At 33.1% G+C, this 23,277-nt stretch overlaps 1 protein-coding gene across 2 annotated transcripts in view; it reads left to right on the plus strand.

Moving 5' to 3' along the window:
* The window catches only part of LOC145306558 (sodium- and chloride-dependent GABA transporter 1-like), a 61,370-nt gene that overhangs the window by 28,919 nt on the left and 9,174 nt on the right, over positions 1-23,277 (plus strand). For both annotated transcript variants that reach the window (XM_080148742.1, XM_080148743.1), the window contains exons 15-19: positions 10,951-11,074; positions 15,792-15,890; positions 17,477-17,547; positions 19,607-19,681; positions 22,326-22,435. In XM_080148742.1, the coding sequence (XP_080004868.1) occupies positions 10,951-11,074; positions 15,792-15,890; positions 17,477-17,547; positions 19,607-19,681; positions 22,326-22,435 (479 nt within the window). The remainder of the gene's footprint in view (positions 1-10,950; positions 11,075-15,791; positions 15,891-17,476; positions 17,548-19,606; positions 19,682-22,325; positions 22,436-23,277) is intronic.

A 23,277-nucleotide genomic window follows, 5' to 3' on the forward strand; every position in this document is an offset into this window, starting at 1 on the left:
AACAAAAATTCTACCAATATTTGAATTAAAATAGCTTAAAACCATCCTGTGACATATGTTAAGTTTCTCTAAATGGAAAATCAGTTTCTCGTATTCATTCGAATCCGGTGGATAGGAACCGGTTCTCATCCATACGAAAAAACTATGTCTAGCATCATATTATATCCAGCTTTCTACGAATATAAAAATGTACATTCATAAGATTAAAACCAGTTTTTTTAGCCGGTGCCTTCGGCACTTCGGGGCTAAAAAAACTAGTTTTAATCTTATAATTGTACATATTATAATGCCGCGGAAAGCCGTTTATAATACGATGCGAGAAATAACTATTAGTAATTATTGATATCTTAGGCTTCATACAAAAAAAAATCTTACTAATTTATAAAATATCATTGCAAGACCCTTTTAGAACTTCTTTTTGTGCCTCAATAAAATTTACAACAGTGGGGTAGGGGATATTGAACTGAAAATTTATACTGAGCTAGGTCTTTAAATCATTTCAATGGTGCGCCAAATCGGGGTGCGCCGAATTTAAGTTAATCACAGCGCGGCATTTCGTAAAATGCTGTGCTCTCATTGGTGGAAAGTTGGCTCACCCCGATTTGGCGCACCGTTGAAATGATTTAAAGATCCAGCTCTGTATTATAAACACAGCCTCTAATTCGTTGACTTGGGTACTTTTGATAAATATTAATTGGTTGGTACAAGTTTTTCTACAAAATTCTGTTCTTTATTATTGTGGACTTTTATTTATTTTCTATTGTCTTATCCCTTCAGAACCCTGATCAACACCATTTAACGGAAAATTGGTAAAACTGCCTGAAGCAGATATTGTGTATGCTAAAGTGTTTTTACAATCCCACAGTAAAGCGCATACTCATTTCCAGAATTGATTTTGATATTTTATAGAAAATTAGATATAACCCTATATAAATAAACTAGCGGCTACGCCCCAGAGAAGCCTTAAGGTAGGCGGGGGAAAAGGCGACCTTATCCAAAAAGAGTTACAAAAGAGTATAAAAATATTTGTTATGGGGGGGGGGAGGGGGTGACGACAAAATTTCCCCTGTTTTGGTATCCATGTATATTTTATCCATTGTGTGTTTAAGGTTTTCTTTCTTTAATAACTTAATTTCAATAAGGAAAATAAAGAGTAATATTCAGGGAGGGAGGGGACATTGGATAGTAAATTATTACAAAGATTTAATAAACACGTTTTGGTATTGGCTTACAAAACTTTCGGTACTTTTATTAAATCTTGATTAATTGTTACTAACAGGTCTAAACTTTTCAACCAATAATTTCTTCTAATCTTTTTGAGTTGATAGTTGAGAGAGAATATATATTTATTTTCTACTAGTAGCTACGCCCCTGGAGGCCTCTAAGGCCTTTGAGAGGGGATTCATTTTTTCTAGGGGCAATTTATTTTGGGAGGATGGTGGTACTCTCCCCCAAAATAGTTATAAACCTACCCAGGACCTATCAGAAGTTACAATGTACCGGTTCAACGGTTCGCGAGATACACAGATATACTTTAACTTTATTTGATGATTGTCTTAATCCTAGCAATATTAAATTTTGTGCTGCCAACCTGAAGAAAACAAAAATCTGGGTAGAAATGTCCTTGCATTATCAAACTTTAGATTAAATTGTCAAAACCAGAGAAGAAAAGAAGAGAAAGTGGTTGTGTGTCTCTCTGTTTCTTTTATTTTTTGTCAGGGATAAGACAATTGTTGATAAATTGATGCACATCCCCAATTATGATTCACAAAATTATTCCATCTGTAGATTACAATTAGTGATTGAAATGTTTGAACACTCAACTTAAAGAATGAACCAATCAAAATTCAATATAGTCCCCAAAGTTGTTGAGCTAACGAATAGGGAAACGTTATTATAGAACTTTGGGGACTAGTGTAGTGAACAGCCCAGTGTCCCCTCCCTACCTGATTCTATAAAAATAGAGAGGGGAGGAGCAAATAACATCAGACCAAATCAGTTTGACTATTTTAATCCGCAATCAAAAAGTGTTTTCACTGCTATAAATGTAAAGAAATAAAAATTCTGCAAGTATAGGAAATGCAATATTTGTAAAAGAATTAGAAATACTATAAAATCTGTTGCTCTAACTTGTATCTTTAAATAACTTGCAAATATATCCAGACCAGCTTGGCACACATCTGCACACCTGTAGAATTTGCAAACTTTGTGCAAACTTAATTTTGCAGATTTTCTCAGTGTGTGCTGCTAGCTGTTGCTTTGCTTCATATGGAATTTGAAATAATACTAGTAATACACAAAGAGTTCCAGTTTTATCAATAAAGGTATTTCATGATTTTTTTTGGTGAGGTAAAAAGTCTCCCTAGGAGGGGGTGGAGGGTTGTGGATATTTTTTTTTCTCGTATTTATTTGAATCCGGTTGACAGGAACCGGTTCTCATCAATACGAAAAAACTATGTCTAGCATCGTATTATAAACCGCTTTCTACGAATATAGAAATGTACAATCATAAGATTAAAACAATTTTTTTAGCCCGTGCCTGCGGCACCTCGGGGCTAAAAAAACTGGTTTTAATCTAATAATTGTATATTCTATATTCACGGAAAGCGGTTTATAATACGATGAAAGAAATAACTATTCTTTTTGATAGAAGGATTAAATAGTGTGCAATTAGTTCCCCTTTAAAATTTTTATTTTAAGTCTGAAATTCACCTCATTTGTAAAACTTCAAAATTCGGATCAGTGTGGTTTTTCATAAATTACCTGTCCCTACTTCCCTCACAAACCATTTTGGAACATACTATTTCTTATTTGTATAACTAACTAACAGATATACACAAATGAAACAAGCTTCATTTGGGTTCTGGATAGGCCATAAAAACCTAAAAGACAAATTTAAAAAGCTTTTGAGAGCTTTATACCAATAACGTAACTTTTTTTTTCAAATTATGAAATTTTTTTTACATTCCTCTATTTCAAATATGGACAAAATATATGTATCTTATCCAAATAATGGATATATTATTACTTGGATGTTGCACCAGATTTTTATGTACTCTGATAAAGTGATGCTCGCAGCTGGCTAAAATAATGATACCCCCATCAACTCCCTTTAATTAATCCCCTCCTCTCCTACTTAAGGAAGGTACTGACCAATAAATCAGTTCCAAGTTAGTTTAGCGACAAATTTTCACCTGTCATAATATCCCTATATCTATAATACAAAGTAGAACGATGTTTGTCTGTCTGTTTGTTTGTCTATCTGTCTGTTTGTTTGTAGCGAAGGATCGGGTTCTCCTTTACAGGGCAGCTTCACATAGGTCCCGGGAAGGTTTATAATTATTTTCTTGGGGGGGTGGGACACCTAACCCCCCCAAAAATTAAAAAAATACCCCCCTCCAAAAAAAAAAAAAATTTTTAAACTTTCTTTAAAATCTAAAACACGAAAAATTAGTTTGATAAAATCTCTTGGGGCAAAGCCCCTAGAGTTTAGGGGCGAAGCCGCTAGTATTCTAAAAAGTACATCAAATAATTCCACCCATTTATAATTTTAAAACTTATTTAACTGTAATATAATTTAGTCTGTTTAATGAAGCTGAAATTTCAATCAAAATTTATTCTAATTCTTCTATAAATGGAATAAACTAATACTCATATCTCAAATTGAATAAGTTTTAATGTACAGTTTGATTAAATAACTTTACAAATTTCCAATTGAATACTTGTGCCATATTTTTTTTTTATTAAAAAATATATTTTAGTTAAATGACTTTTAATAATTATAAAACCTCTCAACCATAACATTACATTAGTAACTACTGCTTTATCATCGATCGCATCTGTAATAGAAAACATTAGAGTAAAACAATAAAGGGGGAAGGGGTTAAATAACTGTATATCCCCACCCCGAGGACCCTGTGTAGACTTTCAACTGGCTCTTTATAAATCAACTAATAGCGTCGGAAATTTTAACACAGCAAAGTGGCTTGCAGACAAAAAAGGTCCCCAAAAGGGTGATCCATGTAGTAAGAAGTTGTCTGGTTATACATTGATATTTAATTAGAAAACGCTAACTTAAATATAGGAAAAAAGTATACAAAATGATAAGAAATCTTTCAACAAATCAAACTTTTTATACTGAACAACCTATTTTTAACGTCTTATGCCAAAAAATAAATACTTAGATAATAAATAAAGGATATCAAAATTCAAAGAGAAATGTTTTCTAAATATAAGTACAGATATTTTTTCAATTATATGATGGGAAAAGTTGATCTTAGAGATGCTACAAATCTAGAAACAAAGTTTAATAAAAAGTTATGGATCTACTGCAGTTCACGGTAAAATATTGCTGGTAAGCAATATTGCCAAAAATATATGACTTTTAAAGGCTGCTAGCCGCCAAACGGCTGAACGTACAGATCATACCCGCACACCATTTTAAGCGGTATAAGAAGGTCTACAAATAATCTGGAATAGCCAAGATCAAATGATGCACAGGGAAAGCTTCACTGAAGAAAAAACGCGTAAAATAGGCCTTTTTCGCGCATTTCTCTGCACTGCGAGATAATTATGCATTATTGATTTATGGCTATTCCAGATTATTTGTAGGCCTTCTTATGCCGCTTAAAACAGTGTGCGGGCATGATCTGTACATTCAGCCGTTTGGTAGCTAGCAGCCTTTAAAATTTATAGATTTTTGGCAATATTCGTTACCAGCAATATTTTACCGTGAACCGCAGTAGATCCAAAGTTAGTATTGAGAAAGAAAAAAATAGTTTCTTTATACTTTGAAGGGCATGTCAGTTTTGAGAAATATTAAATGAATATTGTTTTTTTCTTCTCTTTTCTTCATGTGTTTTATAATAAAATTTTATTTAAAATAAATACATATTTTATGTTAAAACACCAGTCAAAAAAAATAAAAAAAAGTATAAATATAGAAAATTTGTCCCAAAGATCCAGCCATCCATCATTTGTACTTTTACATGAGCTGTAAAAATGGATTTATTAATACTTGGATCTTACACCAGATTATCATGTACTCTAATAAAGTTACTCTTGTAGTTGGCTAAAATAACGCTCACCCCCATCCATCCCCTTAACCCCAACCTCTCCCCTATTTCTGTATTAACGAACTAACCTATAAATGATGCTCATATTATCAACCTAAATTGAAGACAATTTTCACCCTGACATAGTATCCATGTATATTGTATATCCATTGCTGTAAAAAGGCAATGATATTGTAAAATATGGTCAACAAATCTCTTGTCCATAAAAAGTTGGTGTAAAATGTTTCAATATAGAAAAGTAGGTTTATAATATTTTGGGACAGCTATTTTGAAAGGCTTATAAAATATACAAAAATCGTAAAATTCTATAGAATAAAGTTTTACAAAGATTTTCGGATCATGGAAGGAAAACGAAGTAGCAGGTTTCGTCTTATTTTCTCATTAGCTTTTCTCCTATTTCTAGCCCCTGTAGGGAGCTTTAACCATGCGGGGAAAATTTCCTAACCCTGCGGGACAATCATTAACATTTACCTAATCTTAAAATAACGTATCAAAAGCTCTCTATAGGAAACTATAGGGTGAAAATGCAAGTGATTAAAGTACTAGTGGCTTCGCCCCTAGCCCCCAAAGGATTTCGCCCATAGGAATTGGGATGTAACCCCCTAATTTAAGTTTTTAAAATTTATTTTGGGGGGGAGGGTGAAATTTTTGTCTGGGCATTATCTCCACCCCCTCCCCAACCAATTAGTATAAAATGTGTTCCGTACCTATATAAAACATCCCTATAAATTATAGAAGTTTAAATAGTCCACAATACCCATTTGTTAATAATCCTTATAATAAAGTTACAGGGTCTGTGTGTGTGTGTACCGAAGGATCTCGCTAAGCACTGAACCGATATGGTTCTCATTTACAAGGGTGCTTTTCATACGTCTTGGGAAGGTTTATAACTATTTTAGGGGAAGGGTAACACCACCCTCCAAAGAAAAAACGCCCCTTGAAAAAAAACACCCCTCATAAAACTTTTCTTTTTAAAACTACAATAGAAAATGTAGATTGTAGAGTCTAATCCACCCCCCCCCCCCCCTTCCATGATCCTTAGAGGGCTCTAGGGGCGTATCCGCTAGCGTAAAAATAAGATAAAATTACCCATATTTTAATAATTTTAAAACTTTTTCCCTCTTGTTTTACCTCCTGAATAATTCAGAAAGAAAATTCAGTGAGGGAGGGGACATTGTGCTTTTATTTAATTAGTCCCCACAGTTTTATAATTACGTTTTGTTATTGGTTTGCTAAAAACTTTGGGCACTTTTATTGAATTTTAATTGGTTGGTTTATTAAGTTGAGTATTTAAATGTTTCATCTTATTATTGTAATCTACAAAGGGTTGCTTTTGTGTATCGTTATTGAGGATGTACATCAATTTACTGGCAATTGTCTTATCCCTTCTAAGGAAAAATAATAAAAGTAATGCTATAAAATACACTCCAAACCTAATAGTATAAAATTTTGTAGTCAGACAAATAAATGTATAAATATAGATGTATAACCAGACAACTACCTGGATTCCCATGTTGGTGGCCTTTTTCGTCTGCTAGCAATATGCTTTCTGCTCTTTTTTAGTAATTTTGCTGTGTTAAATTACCGACACTATTGGATGATTTTCAAAGACCCAATTAAAAGTCGGTCTTATAGTTATTAAATCCCTTCCCTCTCTATTGGTTTAATTTAATGTCAGACAGAAAGAAAAGTAATGGTATAACATCCTAAATAAACAATGCAATGAAGTATTTGTCTAGTATTATGGTATTATTGCATCTAAGTACTACTTACACCTCATACAAAACGGCTAAAATTTATAGGGATCTACAGGGAAAAGACAATTGACGTTAAATTAATATACATCCTCAATGATGATACACAAAATTACCCATCACCTCCAGATTACATTTAGTGATTGAAATGTTTGGACACTCAACTATTACTAACCTACCAATCAAAATTCAATAAAAAGTCCCCCAAAGTTATGAAGCCAACGAATAAGAAACCGATAATATAAAACTATTGTAATAAACAGCCCAGTTTCCCCTCCCTCCCCCAAAGTTAAACATGAGTGAACAAGGATAACAACATTCATAAGTAGCAAAGCATAAAACCATTATGGAATGGATAAACGGACAAAGTGAGCAGATTTTCAGTTGCCATAACAAAGCATAATCAAGTATCTTCGCTATTAAAAATAGTTAAAAATGAAGGGGCGAATAGGTGAAAAAAGAGGTTGAAATAAAAATGAAATATGTTACATACAAAGTAACTTTACAGAGCAAAGATTTAACTTCTTTTTTAAATATAATTTTTACAATTTTAAAAGTTTTTTGACATTGTATGGACTCTTTAAGTAAGTATATAGATATTTATACTTGCTTGGGGGGATTAACATTACTATATTTCTTCAGGGAGGGAGGGGACAATGGGCTATTCATCAAACTTCCCCAAAGTTTTATATTAACCTTGGATTAACAATTTTGGGGACTTATTTTTGAATTTTGATTATTTTTGGTTGGTTCACGAAGTAGAGTGTCCAAACGTTTCAACAATTAATTGTAATCTACAGAAGAGAAAATTTTTTGCGTCATCATTGGGGATTTGCATCAATTTAATGGCCATTCTCTTATCCCTTTAGATGCCTGTATATTTGTTTGGTTATATAAGAGATAGAAAAGCTTACTTACAATACATTTCAAATACAATAATGTTCACTAATTTAGGTTTTCTTTTTTTCATGCAATAATGTTATACCAGTACCCAAAAGTTTTATTCTTTTATTATTTGGTACTTTTCCACGTACGTGATGTAAAGATAACACATGAAGCTAAAGATTTTGGAAATTGTTAGTCCAAATTAATTATATTTTTCATAGAAGCTTTAAAAATGTCTTGTGGGTGGTTTTAGGCTATTCTCTTGACATACCTCGCCATTTCCTCCTAGAGGCTAGTTATATATAAAGTACAGAATCTATAACAAATGAGAATACAAATAAGTTATCAGATATTAAAAAACATTTTTCCAGTATGGCTACGAAACCGATTAATATCCACTGGATAAGATACTCAGCCATACTAAAAATTTATGTATAGCATCGTATTTCAGACGATTTTCCACAAATATTAAAATAAAAATCATGAGAGTAATAACGGTTATGTTAGCCAGGGTATTCGGCTCTTTGGTACTAACAAAACTGGTTTTAATCTTATATTTATTATCCGCGGAAAGCTGTCTATAATTCTACGAGATAAATGACTAATATCCTTCTTGATATATAATAAATAAAGCATACAAAGATATTTCTTATAGTTTACCAATAATACCAATATATCATATATTTTTAGTAGCGAAGCTACTCTATAATTCACTTTGTCTGTCCGTCCGTCTATCATTCCTTAACGTTATGTTTTTTGGCTGCTATTTAAGATAGATTGCTGAAAGATTTTCTATAGCAATGAGCAGCCAGTATTTAATTCACTTTGTCCGTCGGTCTGTCAGTCAAGCTACAAAAAAAACATCTGAAAGGTTTCGTGAATTTTTAAATTTATTGATTTTATATACTTTATATCTCTTTGTCCGTTTTCTCATCAATGATTTATTTGAGCTTCGCTACTCATGGATGTTGTCATCCTTGTCAATCATTCAGAAGAAAACTACAAAATATTAATAAGTCTTACAAAAAAGCACCTGAAAAATTATTATGATTTCCCTAACTTTTTCCTTATACATAAATATAGGTAAAATTAATACAAAATGTAACTGAACTGAAAAAAACGAAAAACCATTAAACTAATTGAAAGGAAAAAGAATTGTTTGAACAAGAAAGTTAGTAACATTTAATTCAACAAAAAAAGTATTTGTATTTAAAATTACTTTGTTTAGGACGGTTTATATCAAAAAACTCTAACGCTAAAACTAAATCATCAAAATTCCATTGACGAAAATAAAACGATACAGTAATTAAACAAGTACCAAAGGATCTCGCTAGGTGCTGAACCGCTATGGTTCTAAATACAGTGTAGCTTCGAATGGGTAGTTTAATATCTATTTTTGAGGAGGGTAACACCACCCTCCCGAGAGAAATCTTGCTTGTAAAATAAAATGAACACCCCCTTCCCCCCCCCCAAAAAAAAAAATCTGCCTTTTTTCTTTTTTAAACTAAAATTGAAAGTGTAAGGCTTCAAGGGGCGTAGCCGCTAGTTTGAAATATTACAGCAATGAATAAAATAGTCTAACTGACTACGACAATTACTTGGATGTTGCTCCAGATTTTCATGTTCTCTAATAAAGTGATACTCGCAGCTGGCTAAAGTAATGATACCGCTATCCATACCCTTTACCCCATCCCCTCCTTCCTACTTGAAGAACGAACTGATCATTAAGTGATGTCCATGTTAGTAACCTAAATTGACGGCAAATTTCCCATTGTCAATATATTCACGTATATTCTATGTCCATTACTAAGACAGACATGAAGATGGTATTTATTGAGGAGCTTTACTCCCAATAAATTACAAATAGGAAAAGAATAGAAAAAGTATTTAACCAAGATCTGGAATAATTCAGGAGGGTGTGGGGGACATTGGGCTCTAAACTACATTAGTACCCAAAGTTTTATCTCGTTCGTTGACTTGATAACTTTGGGTAACTTTTAATAAACCTAGCAGTGTCAAAACTTTTTAACCAACACTTTTAATCTACAGAAGGGGTAATTTTGTTTATTATCTATAATACAAAGTAGAAATATGTCTGTTTGTTTGTCTGTCTGTCTGTTTGTTTGTCTGTCTGTTTGTAGCGAAGGATCTCGCTAACCGCTGAACCGATCGGGTTCTCCTTTACAGGGTAGCTTCTCATAGGTCCCCGGAAGGTTTATAACTATTTTCTTGGTGGGTGGGATGCCCCCAACCCCCCCCCTCCAAAAAAATGAAAATTACCCCCCCCCCAAAAAAAAAAAAAAAAATATTTCAAAAATAAAATTAAAATAGTGGGGTCGACTAATTAAAATTTCCCCCCCCCCAAAAAAAATTTTTTTTTCATTTTTCTTTTAAATCTAAAAATAAAAAATCCATTGTCTTATCCCTTAAGATCCCTGGTTGAAACACTATAATGTTTAAGAATAAAAAGATAAAGGGGGGGGGGAGTAGGGTAGAAAATTGATTTTGTAATCTTAGATACCAATATGGGGAAATAGAGAATTGATAGTCAGACATTTGACCGATTTTCTCTTTTTTTTATTGTCATTTTAGTTATTTTGAAAAATACATGTTATCATGAACTATGCTCAAACAATCTATGTTGTGAATTTTTTCCAGAAGGTTTTTCTCTTGGGAGGGTAAAGGAGGGTAAGTTAGAGGTTAAAAACTATGAAAGTGTGTGTGATGATTATCTTTTGTTATTATATTGTTCTTTGTAATAGGGTATACATATTTCTTTCTTTTTTAAGCAACATCTGATTTGAAACTATTGTATTTTATTAGAAGGAACGAAAACTGAAAACGCAGATTTAATTTAATTTACTGCATGAGAAAAAAAAAACACAAAGGCAATTAATGTCCTTTTTGATTACAGAGGATGATTTGATTTTTAACTATTAACAGCTGACACGTTGGCTAACTTTATACCATCATAAGCATGAATAATGAAAAGAAAAACTAAAAATTAGTATGGCTTTGAAACCGATTTATACCCGTTGGATTAGAACTGGTTCTTAGCCATACTGAAAAATCATGTATAGCATCGTGTTACAAATAATTTTCCACGAATATTAAAATAAACTCATAATGTTAATGTCTAATAAAACTAGTTATAATTTTTCATTTTTATAACCACGGAAAGCTGTTTATTATACGTAGCGATAAATAACTATTAATTAATATATATTTAATTACAGGATGCTTTGATTATCTGCGCTGTAAACAGTTGTACCTCCATGTTTGCTGGTATCGTTATCTTCTCCTTCCTCGGGTTCATGGCCAACGAGCAGGGTGTTGACGTCAAGGATGTCGCCGCTGGAGGTAAGGAGTTTCTAGTATGGCTTCGAAACCGATTAATATCCGCGCTGGATTAGAACCGGTTCTCAGCCATACTGAAAAATTATGTATAGCATCTACGAACATAAACTGTTCAATCACAAGATTAAATCCTCTTTTTTAGCCCGTGCCTTAATCATCTAGGGGCTTACAAAAATGGTTTTAATTAAAAAAATGTTATAACTACGAAAAGCTGTTTATAATGCGATACGATTTACGACTATTATAAGTTTTGGCATCCGAGGTCCTATACGGTTAAACAAGCCTTACGTGAAGCTGAAATTGCTCCTAAATACCGACTAATAGCCGTAAATGAATTTGTAATCTGTATGATTATTGTAACCGACCCTTAGATTTAGATGTTATTGTTTTGATATGATCTAATAACCCTGTTAGGAAGACGTTTTGATTTTAAATCATACTAGTCCCCAAAGTTTTGATTTTAAATTATACTAGTCCCCAAAGTTTTGTAAATTCTCCATTAGTTGACTCAAATATATATTGACTCATAATATTGATCTACAAAAGTGGTGATTTTATTTCTTGTTATGTGGGATGAACATTAAATTATCGTCTATTGTCTTATCCCTTAAGGTCCCAGAATATATAGAGGGGGTATAATTGGGAATGCACATCAATTTATCTGCCATTGTCTTAACCCTAATGATCCCTGCCGCCCACACCTAATTATCCATTTAAAATCCAGTTTAAATAATAGAAGAAGAACAATGAATGCATAAATATTATATTTTTTAGTAGCGAAGCTACTCTATAATGTAGTTTGTCAGTCCATCCGCCTCCCTGTCCGTCAGTCTGTAACGTTACTTTTCTCACCTCATGTTTAAGAAAGGCTGCTAGTTTTTTTTGTGAAGATACGCCTTACAAAAGAACATCTCTCTCTCTCTCTCTCTCTCTATTTCTCTCTCTCTCTCTCTCTCTCTCTCTCTCTCTCTCTCTCTCTCTCTCTCTCTCTCTCTCTCTCTCTTTTCTCTCATCTCTATCTCTCTCTATATATATATCCTATCTCTCTCTCCCTCTCTTCTCTCTCTCTCTCTCTCTCTCTCTCTCTATCTATCTATCTATCTATCTATCTCTCTATCTCTCTCACACACTCTCTATCTCTCTCTCTCTCTCTCTCTCTCTCTCTCTCTCTCTCTCTCTCTTTCTCTCTCTCTCTCTCTCGTTCATTTTCTTTAGTATATGACCGCTCAATAACGTCTGTTTGTCCATTTATCACTTTTTTGTATTTTTTTCCTTGTATTTTTTTGTTTAAGTGTTAAAATTTAGAGATCTGAAAAGTTTTCAATTTAATGGACACACGGGTATTAGGGTATTGGACAATGAATGGAAAATAATTTTCTTTCCGGTCATAATTAATATAACTTCTCATTTAGTGGATTAAAACAAAGTAGAAGCAAATTATTTTTGTACTATCCTATTCTAATAGGTGGTATTAGCCAAAGGCAGAATCAAGCTTATAAATCTTTTTTGTCTATTTTGTTTTACAGATGGACAGTACAGCCATACATCCACGAAAAAAGTAGTTTCGCTACTAAATAAATTTTAACATACATTTATCCCTTTTTCTTGGGTATAGTGTATGTAGCCAGGCTGTCAGAGATGGAGGGAGAGGTAAATTTACCCAATAAGTGTGATTAGATTTTAATTTCTAATTTTATACTGCCATTGTAATTTGTGTGTGTTTGCGCGTGTATACTTTAATTAAGATTTCATACGTTATATTTTTGTGTATGCTTTGATTTATACCCTACGAGTATTCCATATTTATGGCTGTGTACTTTAAAATAAATTTTTTCCTTTTTACAAACATCCTACTAAGTAACCACAAACCCTTAATTTGCTCAATTACTCCCCTTTTTCCCCTTAGATATTTAGGTATTGTTCTGCTGCTGAAGTATTTTATTCTTTTTAGAAAAATTAGGACCAATCTAGTGTAAATACAGAACTATGAAATTAAATTAGAAGGCCATTGCCCCATTCCTTTCTCCCAGATAAGTTGAGCCCTCTTTACATGAATTTAATTGTATAATTGTAAACATTTACAGCTTTTTTGTTTCACACCAATTTTGTTCATTTTTTCAATATGTACATGTGTTTCTTTTAACATTGTATATATAACAAACACTAGCGGCTAAGCCCCTAGATGTATCTCGAGGCACTTAACAAACGTGGGGGGGGGGGGGTTGAGTAAACCCTCCCCTTGCAAATCTAGTTTAAAACTAAAAAGTTTTTTTTTCAATTTCGGAGAGTTTTTTTCTTAGGGACGATTTCTCTTATGATGGTGGTGGGACCCTACCTAAAAATACTCACAAACCCTTAGTGTAAAGAAGCCCCATATCAGTTCAACGGTTAGGGAGATTCCTCGCTAGACTCACACAAACAGATAGACATCCTTTTACTTTTATAAAAGGATCACAATGTTAAGATTTATTTAAAAATTACATTGTAATAAAATTGAATGAAATACACAAACAATTCACATAATAAATAAGGGGAGAAATATTTATTTCTTGCCTGATATCAAAGATAGATGGGCGAATCTTTAGTGATACTTTGTAGGGCATACAAATTTAAAAATTAGTCAACTGCTTTTGAAGATGAAATTTGATAAGAAAATAAACTCCCATAGCCAATGAGCATCTACTCTGATTCAAATTTTTATGTTATTTGCAGCTGATACGTAAATGATGGTTTTAATTTTTTACATTTTTTAAATGAAAATAATTTTGATTTATTAGCAGGATAAGTAAGTGTGTTGTTATAATAGTACTTAATCTTTTGTGGAAGTATGTGTGTGTGTTTGTGTGTGTGTGTGTGTGTGTGTGTGTGTGTATATGTGTCTGTGTGTGTGTGTGTGTGTGTGGGATGTCAATAATTTCTAATGCAAGATTTAATGGATTGTTGGCTAATATCTCAAGGACGGGAACATAACAAAGAAAAAAAATATTCAAAAAGGCGAAACTCAAAAATCAGGCAAAAAATCTCAAAATTGCTAAGAAGAAAAACGTAGATTTCAAAACTATGCTTATAACAATGTGCCTAATTAGTCTAGGAATCAACATTGAACAAAATAAAGATGTCAAACTAGCTAGCAAATCAGCATGTTTAAGATAGAACTACGGACATTCTCTTAATAATCACTGAGTTGCTACGCTTTTTAAAAATTATACCTTATTGCTACAATATCATCATGTAAAGATTAAAATTGGTAGTTTTTTTTGCAACTTTCCTTGTTTGAAAACAATCACCAAGTCAAAAATGCTCAATAAAATTGTCAGCTAAAAGTTATTTATGCATTTTTAATCTAATATCCGGTGGTGGCTAGTATGCCCCAAAAATTACCCTCATGTAAAGCTTCATAAATCTAAATGCCAAAATCCTAAATTAATGTTTAAATAATTTTCACATTAAGTATATTCATTTTCGCCAGGGTGGAAGGGGACATTGGGCTATTTATTACACTAGTCGCCAAAGTTCTATAGTAGCGTTTTTTTATTCGTTAGCTCAACAACTATGGGGACTTTGGGGAAATTTTGATTGGTTGGTTCGTGAACTTGTGTGTTTTTTGTATCATCATTGGGGATATAAATTAGTTTATCGGCCATAGTCTTATCCCTTTAGATTCATGCATTTTTGCAGCTCATATTCTCTATGTAGTTAAAAACATTTATTGATCCAATAATTTGTTTCAAATTTTGTACATATGATGTTCTTTAGATAAAATTATTATAAAAACTACATTAAAACTTTCCCTCCTAACAGGGATCTAAAGAGATAGGACAATTGCCGATAAATTCATGCACATCCGAAAAAATTATGCATAAAAGTATTCCTTCTGTAGATTACAATTAGTGGTTGAAACGTTTGGACCCTCAAATTAATAAAATTTAATAAAAGTCCCAAAAGTTGTTGATCCAACGAATAAGAAAACGTTATCTTAAACTTTGGGGTAACAACAACAAGCCGTTTTCACTTCACAGGGGGAGCATAGGCTGGACAATTTGTCAGTGTTTCAATAACAAAGTTCTTTTTTTGGATATGGGATAGGGATGTCAGCCCTAAGCCCTATGATTGCGATGTAAAGCATTCATTTGCCCATCAGACAACCAACCCTTTGATTGCACGACCTTTGTCTAAGAAGTCCTAACTGTGCATGGTAGTGTGTTGAGCCTGTTTTTGGGCCAAGGCATTCCCCCTACTCTAACTATTTATGTCGCGCACCTGACATAGCAGCAGTAGGAACCATTTTTAACGTCTTTAATTATGACGCGGTGTCGGACCAAGATTCGAACCTATCACCTTCTCGACGACGAGCGGATGCGCTACGTGTTAAGCTACGGTCGCGGGTTAAAACTTCGGGGACTATTGTAATAAAGAGCCTAGTTTCCCCTCCCTCCCTGCCCTCCACTACAGTGTGTTTGCTGGACCGACAGACAAAGTTATTTAAAGAATAATAATTGCAGAGGAGAGGGAGGGGAAATCTGACCGAAATTTTAAATTATACAAAGTTGTATAAAATTCTGTCTTATTATTCGTTGGCTCAAAACTTAGTGTACTTAGTTAACAAACATCATAACTTCAAAATTTTAAAAATATATGATTATAATATATCTTTGATAGAAGTCGAAAAAATCGATTTTCTTTGTGCTATTAAAAATACTTTAACCTTTTTTGTTTTCAGGACCTGGTTTGGCTTTCTTGACGTATCCCAGTGCCGTACTTCAGATGCCTGTGTCGCCCCTCTGGTCCTGCCTGTTCTTTTTCATGTTGATCTTCCTCGGTAAGCTTCATTGTGTCGCCCCTTTGGCCTTGCCTGTTCTTTTTCATGTTGATCTTCCTTGGTAAGCTTCATCATACCTATCCCTATCTAAAAGTAACAGGATGTCTGTACAGTAGAATCTTGCTAACCTCTGGAATGATATTGTACTCATTTTAAACTAAAGCTTCTAAGAGAAGGTTTATGACTTTTTTCGAGGGTACCAGTACCTCCAGCATCCCAAGAAAATCACATCTGAAAAAAAACTTGCCAACCCCAAAAAAATTTACTTTTAAAAACACCAAATGCCAATAGAGGCACCTAGTTGTGTTTCCAGGATGGAAGCTCTCGTAAACTTCTGGACCGATCGTTAATGGCCCAGGAAAGGTTTTATGCTGTTTTGAAAGGAAAAGTCTCCTTTTTTCTTCCTTTTTCTTAACAAAGAAATTAGGAAAGGGTTGCCAAACTAAATTTTAAGTGTGAACCCGTTCATAAGTTTACATTTCTAGAAAGATAGATGGACAAAAAAAAATACACAAATAAATGGTCAAATATTATTTTATAGTCAATGTAACACAAATCAAACATTTTCTGTATTTTACGTACTTTGCGATCATAAACACAAAAATTTGAAATAGATTTTGTGTGCTAATATTTCTGTTAAAGTTTAACTAATTTATATTTGAATATTTGATCTGATTTATCAGAAGCAACAAGGATGACAACATACATGAAAGCGCAGCTCAGAAAATCAGATAATAGTACAATTGAATGTGTTTTATATTGAAAAAACATCTTAACAAAACTTCGGGGAATATCCTTCGATAAATTACGTAAAATACAGGATGCCTTGCCTATTATAGAACTTGGGAGTTCTTTGTTTATTTGATTGTACTTAATTGTCTTAAAATCATCTTTTTATTTCTGGTATCACTTCAACAGTAAATTTGCTTTTAAAAGATTTATTTTTGTTGAAGAAATCGTATAAAGTTGAAAACCAATAGGACGATTCTAGTATTATAAAATTTAACTTAAAGGTAACAGATGTTAACCGCCTGAATGTAAGAAAGCTTCGCTTTTAACCATTATATTAGTTTATTGGAAAAAGTTTAGTTATGATTGTGAAGTTCAGATTTTTATAGTTGAAAAATTATGTTTTCATTATGACTTTTGAAAAAAAGGGTATGAAGTTTTCACTTCTTCCAACAATACTAATGAATCTATGATACTACGGATGTCCGTCGCTCGTCTGTTTGTCCGTCCGTTTGTATGTCCTTAATGAACAAAAAATCTAACTTTGCTATAATGGTGCTACTACAATGGTACTTACAATTTTATTAGCATTTAACCAAGCCTAATTAATCTAGGACACTGTCTTTGAATATCCTTACATGAAAGGACAGTAGTCTTTTTATTCAAAGCAGCAAAAAGTGTCTAAAAAAAGAATGACGTCATACAATACAAATGTCCGTTGATAGGCCAGTATAAATTGTAATTGATCAATGGTAGAATTATACTGGCCTTTCATTGGTTATTTGTATGACGTCACCATTTGCTACTTGTTTTTTTCCGTTAAAAGGGCATCAGTTTATTAATCTTGTTTATTTCAGGTCTTGATTCCCAGTTTTGTACGCTTGAAGGATTTATTACTGCTGTCGTCGACGAGTTCCCAAAAGTTTTAAGGAAAACAGTTCAATCTTAAACATTTTTTCATCAGGATTTTATAGTGTACATTAAATCTAATTTCTTGACAATAGCTCAAAAAAAGGGGGGGGGGAGTAGGGAATTAATCCGCAAGATTTTTTTTTAATAAAGGAGGGGGTTTGTGCTCAATTGGCACTATGTGGAAAAACGCCAACTTTTTTGAAAATCCTTGGCCAAAGAATATTATTGTAGTAATGGATAAAACGATGCTCAAAAAATTCATTGGGAACCGTAGATAAGAAATATTAGATTTACCCAACCCCCAAGGAGGTCAAAGAAAAGTGTAAAGGGGTATTTATTCCCCCCCCCCCTAAAATTTTTTGCAATCAAGTTTTATTCAAATTTAAGACCCAATTATATTAATGTTTTAAGCTTTAGAGGAGTGTTTTATGGGGTGAAGGGAATCTTATCTTTCCTAGTCTTTATTATAGTTGTTTAAACATATCTCTAACTGCACTCAGGGATCTAAAAGGATAAGACAATGGTCGATAAATTGATGTACATCCCCAATGATGATACACCCTTCTTTAGCGTAAAAATAGTGGTTGAAATATTTGATCACTAACTTAATAAACCAACGAATCAAATTCCCTGAGGTCCCTAAAGTTATTAAGCCAATGACCCCCCCCCCCCCCACACTTTCTCTCTCTCTCTGGATTGAACACCTGTATGCAAATATATTAAGGGTGTTAGAAAAAAAACAATCGCTTCACTCTTTTCAATATAAACCCTACAGTTTTGGTCAAAGTACTTGAAATCCTGTATATATACCCGATAATATTCAGAGTTTTTGATGGGGCCTATAAAGACCTTTCTATGGACGCCTTAACCAGATTTCTAACTAAATCCTTACAAATTTGGCATCAATAAGACAGACCCATCAAATATTGAGACATGAAGGCTCTGTCTTTAAATACTTAAAATCTTGTAGACATTTTGGCATCAAAAAGAAAGATCTGTCAAACATCAAGAACTTGAGAGACCTGTCATGTCTCAATGTTTGATGGGTCTGTCTTTTTTATGCCAAATTTGCTGGGATTGAGTTATAAGACTGGTTAAAGTGTCTATAGAAAGGTCTTTACATGCCCCATCAAAAACTCTGAACATTATGGGGTTTATCTACAAGATTTATATTATTTAAGACGATTTGTTGATTTTTAATCTCCATGTAAGGATAAATTTTCCACAAGGACTAGGACTCGAGCTGTAGTGTTCAGGAGAGGTAAGTAGAAATCAAAATCAATAATGTTTTTCTAATTGTCATTGCTTGGACATGATTTGGGTCATTTTTTGTTAGTTTTTGACCAAAACTGTAGGGTTTAAATTGAAAAGAGTGAAGCGATCGGTTTTTTTAACACCCTTTATATAGAGAGAATAATAAGATATGATAAGTGTATGATCCTGTGTCCCATGGGACCAAAATAAATCTGAATATCAACTCAATCTATTTCTTGGTAACCAGAGAAATATGCATTCCAGTATGGCTTCCAAACTGATCAGAACCGGTTTCTGGAAGTTTTATTATTATTATGGGGGAAAGTATTACAACCAATCAAAGATAAATTACCTCTAGAAAAAATGCCCCCCTCCCAAAAAAAACAATCTAAAATTGAAGTGGATCGACTACCTCCTCACCTTCCTAAAGACCTCTGGGGGCGTAGCCGCTAGCATATAATATATGATAAAAAACCAATGAGAAAAAAAGTTTACATTTTCAACCAATAAGAAACAAGAGTTTAATTTTTCAACTAATGAGAAACAAGAATAATTATTTTCAACCAATGATAATCAAGAGTTTAACTTTTCATCCAATTAAAACCAAGAGATCAACTTTTTAATTCAATGAGAACCAAGAGATTATTTTTTTATCCAATAGGTAACAAGATTTAATTTTGAAAAAAAAGAGGTTTTTCCATGTTCAACCAATAAGAAATAATAATTTTCAACCAATAAGAATCAAGAGTTCAACAAACATGGTCACTTATATAGAAGATTACCCACTAAATAGAATAGATTGAAACTGTGGTAATGAGTTCAGGCCCCACAAAGCTTTGTTCATCGCCTTTGTGTGTCTGGTGTCATACATTATTGGATTCTCTTGTATATCTAGGGTAAGTAAAATATTTCATTTTTATTTTTTCACCATTAGTTTTTTTAATGCTTTCTCGTCAATTGAACGGCTCCAAGGACCTAAAGTAGTAGGATGTGTGTCTGTCTAGATGAAATTTTGGGATTCTTGAACATTTACTTCAGATAATAAAACCTATCTAGAAAGGCATACGTTTTCATATAAACCAATTTTGTCTTGTCGTATGCGATAACAAAGAATTATACTTCAACCCAGAAATTTTAACCTTTTGTAGTTTTAAAAAATATTGTTTGAATTAAAGAGGGGTGTGGGGGGTTGGAAACCTAAGGGGGTTTATCCACACCCCTTTACTTTGCCATGGGGATGGATACACCACCCTTCTACACGCCTCTGCATCTAACCTATTTATGATAATACCTGACCGCGTAAAGGGAATAGATAACTAGCTATACAGGATCAAGTTCAGAATACAAAGTAAGAGTATTCTAACAGAGATATAAAAGGATAAGACAATAGCCGATAAATTGATGTACATCCCCAATAATGAAACACAAAATTATCTCTGCATGTATGTTACAATTATTGGTTGAAACATGTTGGGAAATAAACTTAATGAACCAACCAATCAAAATTCCTTAAAAGCATCTAAAGTTATTAAGCCAACCAATGAGTAAACGTTGTTATGATACTTTGGGGACTAGTGTAATGAACAGCCCAATATCGACTCCCTCCCTGGTATAAGTCTGTTATATTTCTCAATTCAAGCCTCTGAATACTTTTAGGCTATTCTCACTTACCCTTATGATCGTAGGTGTAGGTCTTTTGTAGAGTAGGTATTATGTAGGTGTAGGTCTTTTGTAGAGTTGGTCTTATGTAGGTGTAGGTCTTTTGTATAGTAGGTCTTATGTAGGTGTAGGTCTTTTGTAGAGTAGGTCTTATGTAGGTGTAGGTCTTTAGTAGAGTTGGTCTTATGTAGGGGCAGGTATTTTGTATAGTAGGTCTTTTGTAGGGGTAGGTTTTTTGTATAGTAGGTCTTTTGTAGGGGTAGGTCTTTTGTAGAGTAGGTCTTTAGTAGCAACGCCGATTACAGAGCCCCTACATGCTAGAAGCGCAAACGCTAGTTACTATTTGCAACATTGGAAATTTTACCTCAAGGATTATAACCACATTATCGTATTCGTTGACTCAAAAATCAATTCTGGTTGATTGGTTCAAAACTTTTCAACCACTAATTTGTATATACAGTATAAAGGGGTAATTTTGTTTATCATCATAAGAATTTTATATCAATTTATCGTTTAATTTCATTAATAAGACTTGTCTTCTAAATTATTTGTAGCTTTATTTTTGTCAGGGATCTAAAGGAATAAGACAATAACCGATAGATTGATGTACATTCCCAATGATGATACACAGAATTACTCTTTCTGTAATTAAAATTAGTGATTGAAACGATTTAAAATCAACCAATAAAAAATAACACAAGTCTCCAAAGTTGTTAGGACAACGAGTAAGAAAACGTTATTATAAAACTTTGAGGACTAGTGTTAAAAACAGCCTATTACTTTTGTTTGTAATATTATGATGTTCTAGCTTTTTTCTGAAAGTTTTAACCAAAATCTTTGTTCGTAATATTGTTATGATCCAGTATATCATCAAGTTAATTTACATAAATAATATACATGTTGGATAATACATAAATTATGTATACACAAACACATAAAAAATATATTGTAATAAAAAAAAATAAAGGAAAGGTCATTTTTTTTAGATATAATGTAAGTATTTATGTTATTTAGAAACATCTTAAAAACTTAAAAGACTCATTTATTGCTAGCTAAAATTAGAGATCAAATTAAGTTTTAATAATATTTCCTAGTCTTATAATGACGTTTTCTTGTTCGTTGGCTTAACTAACAACCTTGTGGACTTTTATTGAATTTTGATTAGTGGGTTCATTAGATATTTTCATTAGATATTTTTAATTATAAGCAGTTTGAATTTAACAAAATGTTTGACAGATTCGTTTTATAATTAAACAATATATAAAAGTAACAGTATATGTGTACCTGTTGTGAAGTATTTAACCGCTGAAATGTTTCGGTTCTCCTTTACAGTTCAGCTTGTTATAGGTCTAGTAACAACACACAGTAACAAGCCCTTTTCACTCCACAGGGGGAGCATAGGCCGCTGACAATTTGTCAGTGTTTCTGTAACAATGTGGCTTTTTTTTTTGGATATGGGATAGGGTTGTCAGCCCTAAGCCCTATGATTGCGGTGTAAAGCGTCCATTTGCCCATCAGACAACCAACCCTTTGATTGCACAACCTTTGTCTGAGAAGTCCTAACTGTGCATGGTAGTGAGTTGCGCCTGTTTTGGGCCAAGGCATCCCCCCTACTCTAACTATTTATGTCGCGCACCTGACATAGCAGAAGTAGGAACCATTTTTAACGTCTTTAGTTATGACGCGGTGTTGGACCGAGATTCGAACCTATCACCTTCCCTACGACGAGCGGATGCGCTACGTGAAGAGCCACGGTCGCGAAGGTCTAGTGAAGGTTTATAAATATTTTGGGAACGGGTGCCTCCATTCTTCAAAGAAAATCACAACAGTTAGGAAGGTAAAGCTATCTATCCATCTTTTTAATCTATCTATTTTATTTAGGGAGGTATCTACGTGTTCCAGCTGTATGAAGAATACGCCGCCAGTGGCATGTCCCTGCTCTTTCTCATGTTCTTCGAGTGTGTCGCCGTGTCCTGGGGCTTTGGAGCTAGGTAACTATCTTGCCAGTATGGCTTCGAAACTGATTCATATCCGGTTGATTATAACTGGTTCTCTGCCATACTGAAAAATTATCGAATGAAAGTCAATTTTTCACGACAAAATCAATAATAATTTTGTTAGCCCTAACTTAGGCCCCTAAGGGGCTAACAAAACTTGTAATAATTTTAAATTTTGATATCCGCGGAAAGTTGACTATAATACGATGCGATAAATAACTACTAGATTTTGATTGGTTGGTTCATTAAGTTTTATGTCAACCACTATTTGTAATATATTGAAGGGTCAGTTTTGTGTATCATTATTGGGAACGTAAATCAATCTGTCCCTTATCTTATCCCTTTAGAATTATGGTGATAAATCAATCTATGCCTAAAAAGGTGTAGAATCGAACAATAAAAAAAATATTAGAGAAAATGGAATGAAAAACATGAAAATGGAATAAAAAACTGAAAACATATTTACAGACAAACTAACACTTAAAAATAATATCTTAGCTTCTAGAAAGTAAAATATAATATTTATCTATTGCATCGTATTATAGACAACTTTCTGCGGATATTAAAATAAAAAAAATATTTAAACCAGTTTTATTATCCCCTAGGGGTCGGAGGCCCGGGTTAACAATACTGGTTTAAATAATTTTTCATTTTAAAATTCGTGAAAATTGTCTGTAATACTATGCTATACATAATTGTTCAGTATGGCTGAGAACCGGTCCTAATCCAGCGGATATCAATCGGTTTGGAAGCCATACTGGAAAAGTATAAAAAGTATAAATGAATATTAAAAGAGAACAACAGAGTAATGCAATTTATATAAATAATTAAATATA

The sequence above is a fragment of the Acartia tonsa genome, chromosome 14 (genome assembly GCF_053477335.1).
Source record: "Acartia tonsa isolate MP-2025a chromosome 14, ASM5347733v1, whole genome shotgun sequence".
In the NCBI taxonomy this organism is placed as follows: Eukaryota; Metazoa; Arthropoda; class Copepoda; order Calanoida; family Acartiidae; genus Acartia; species Acartia tonsa.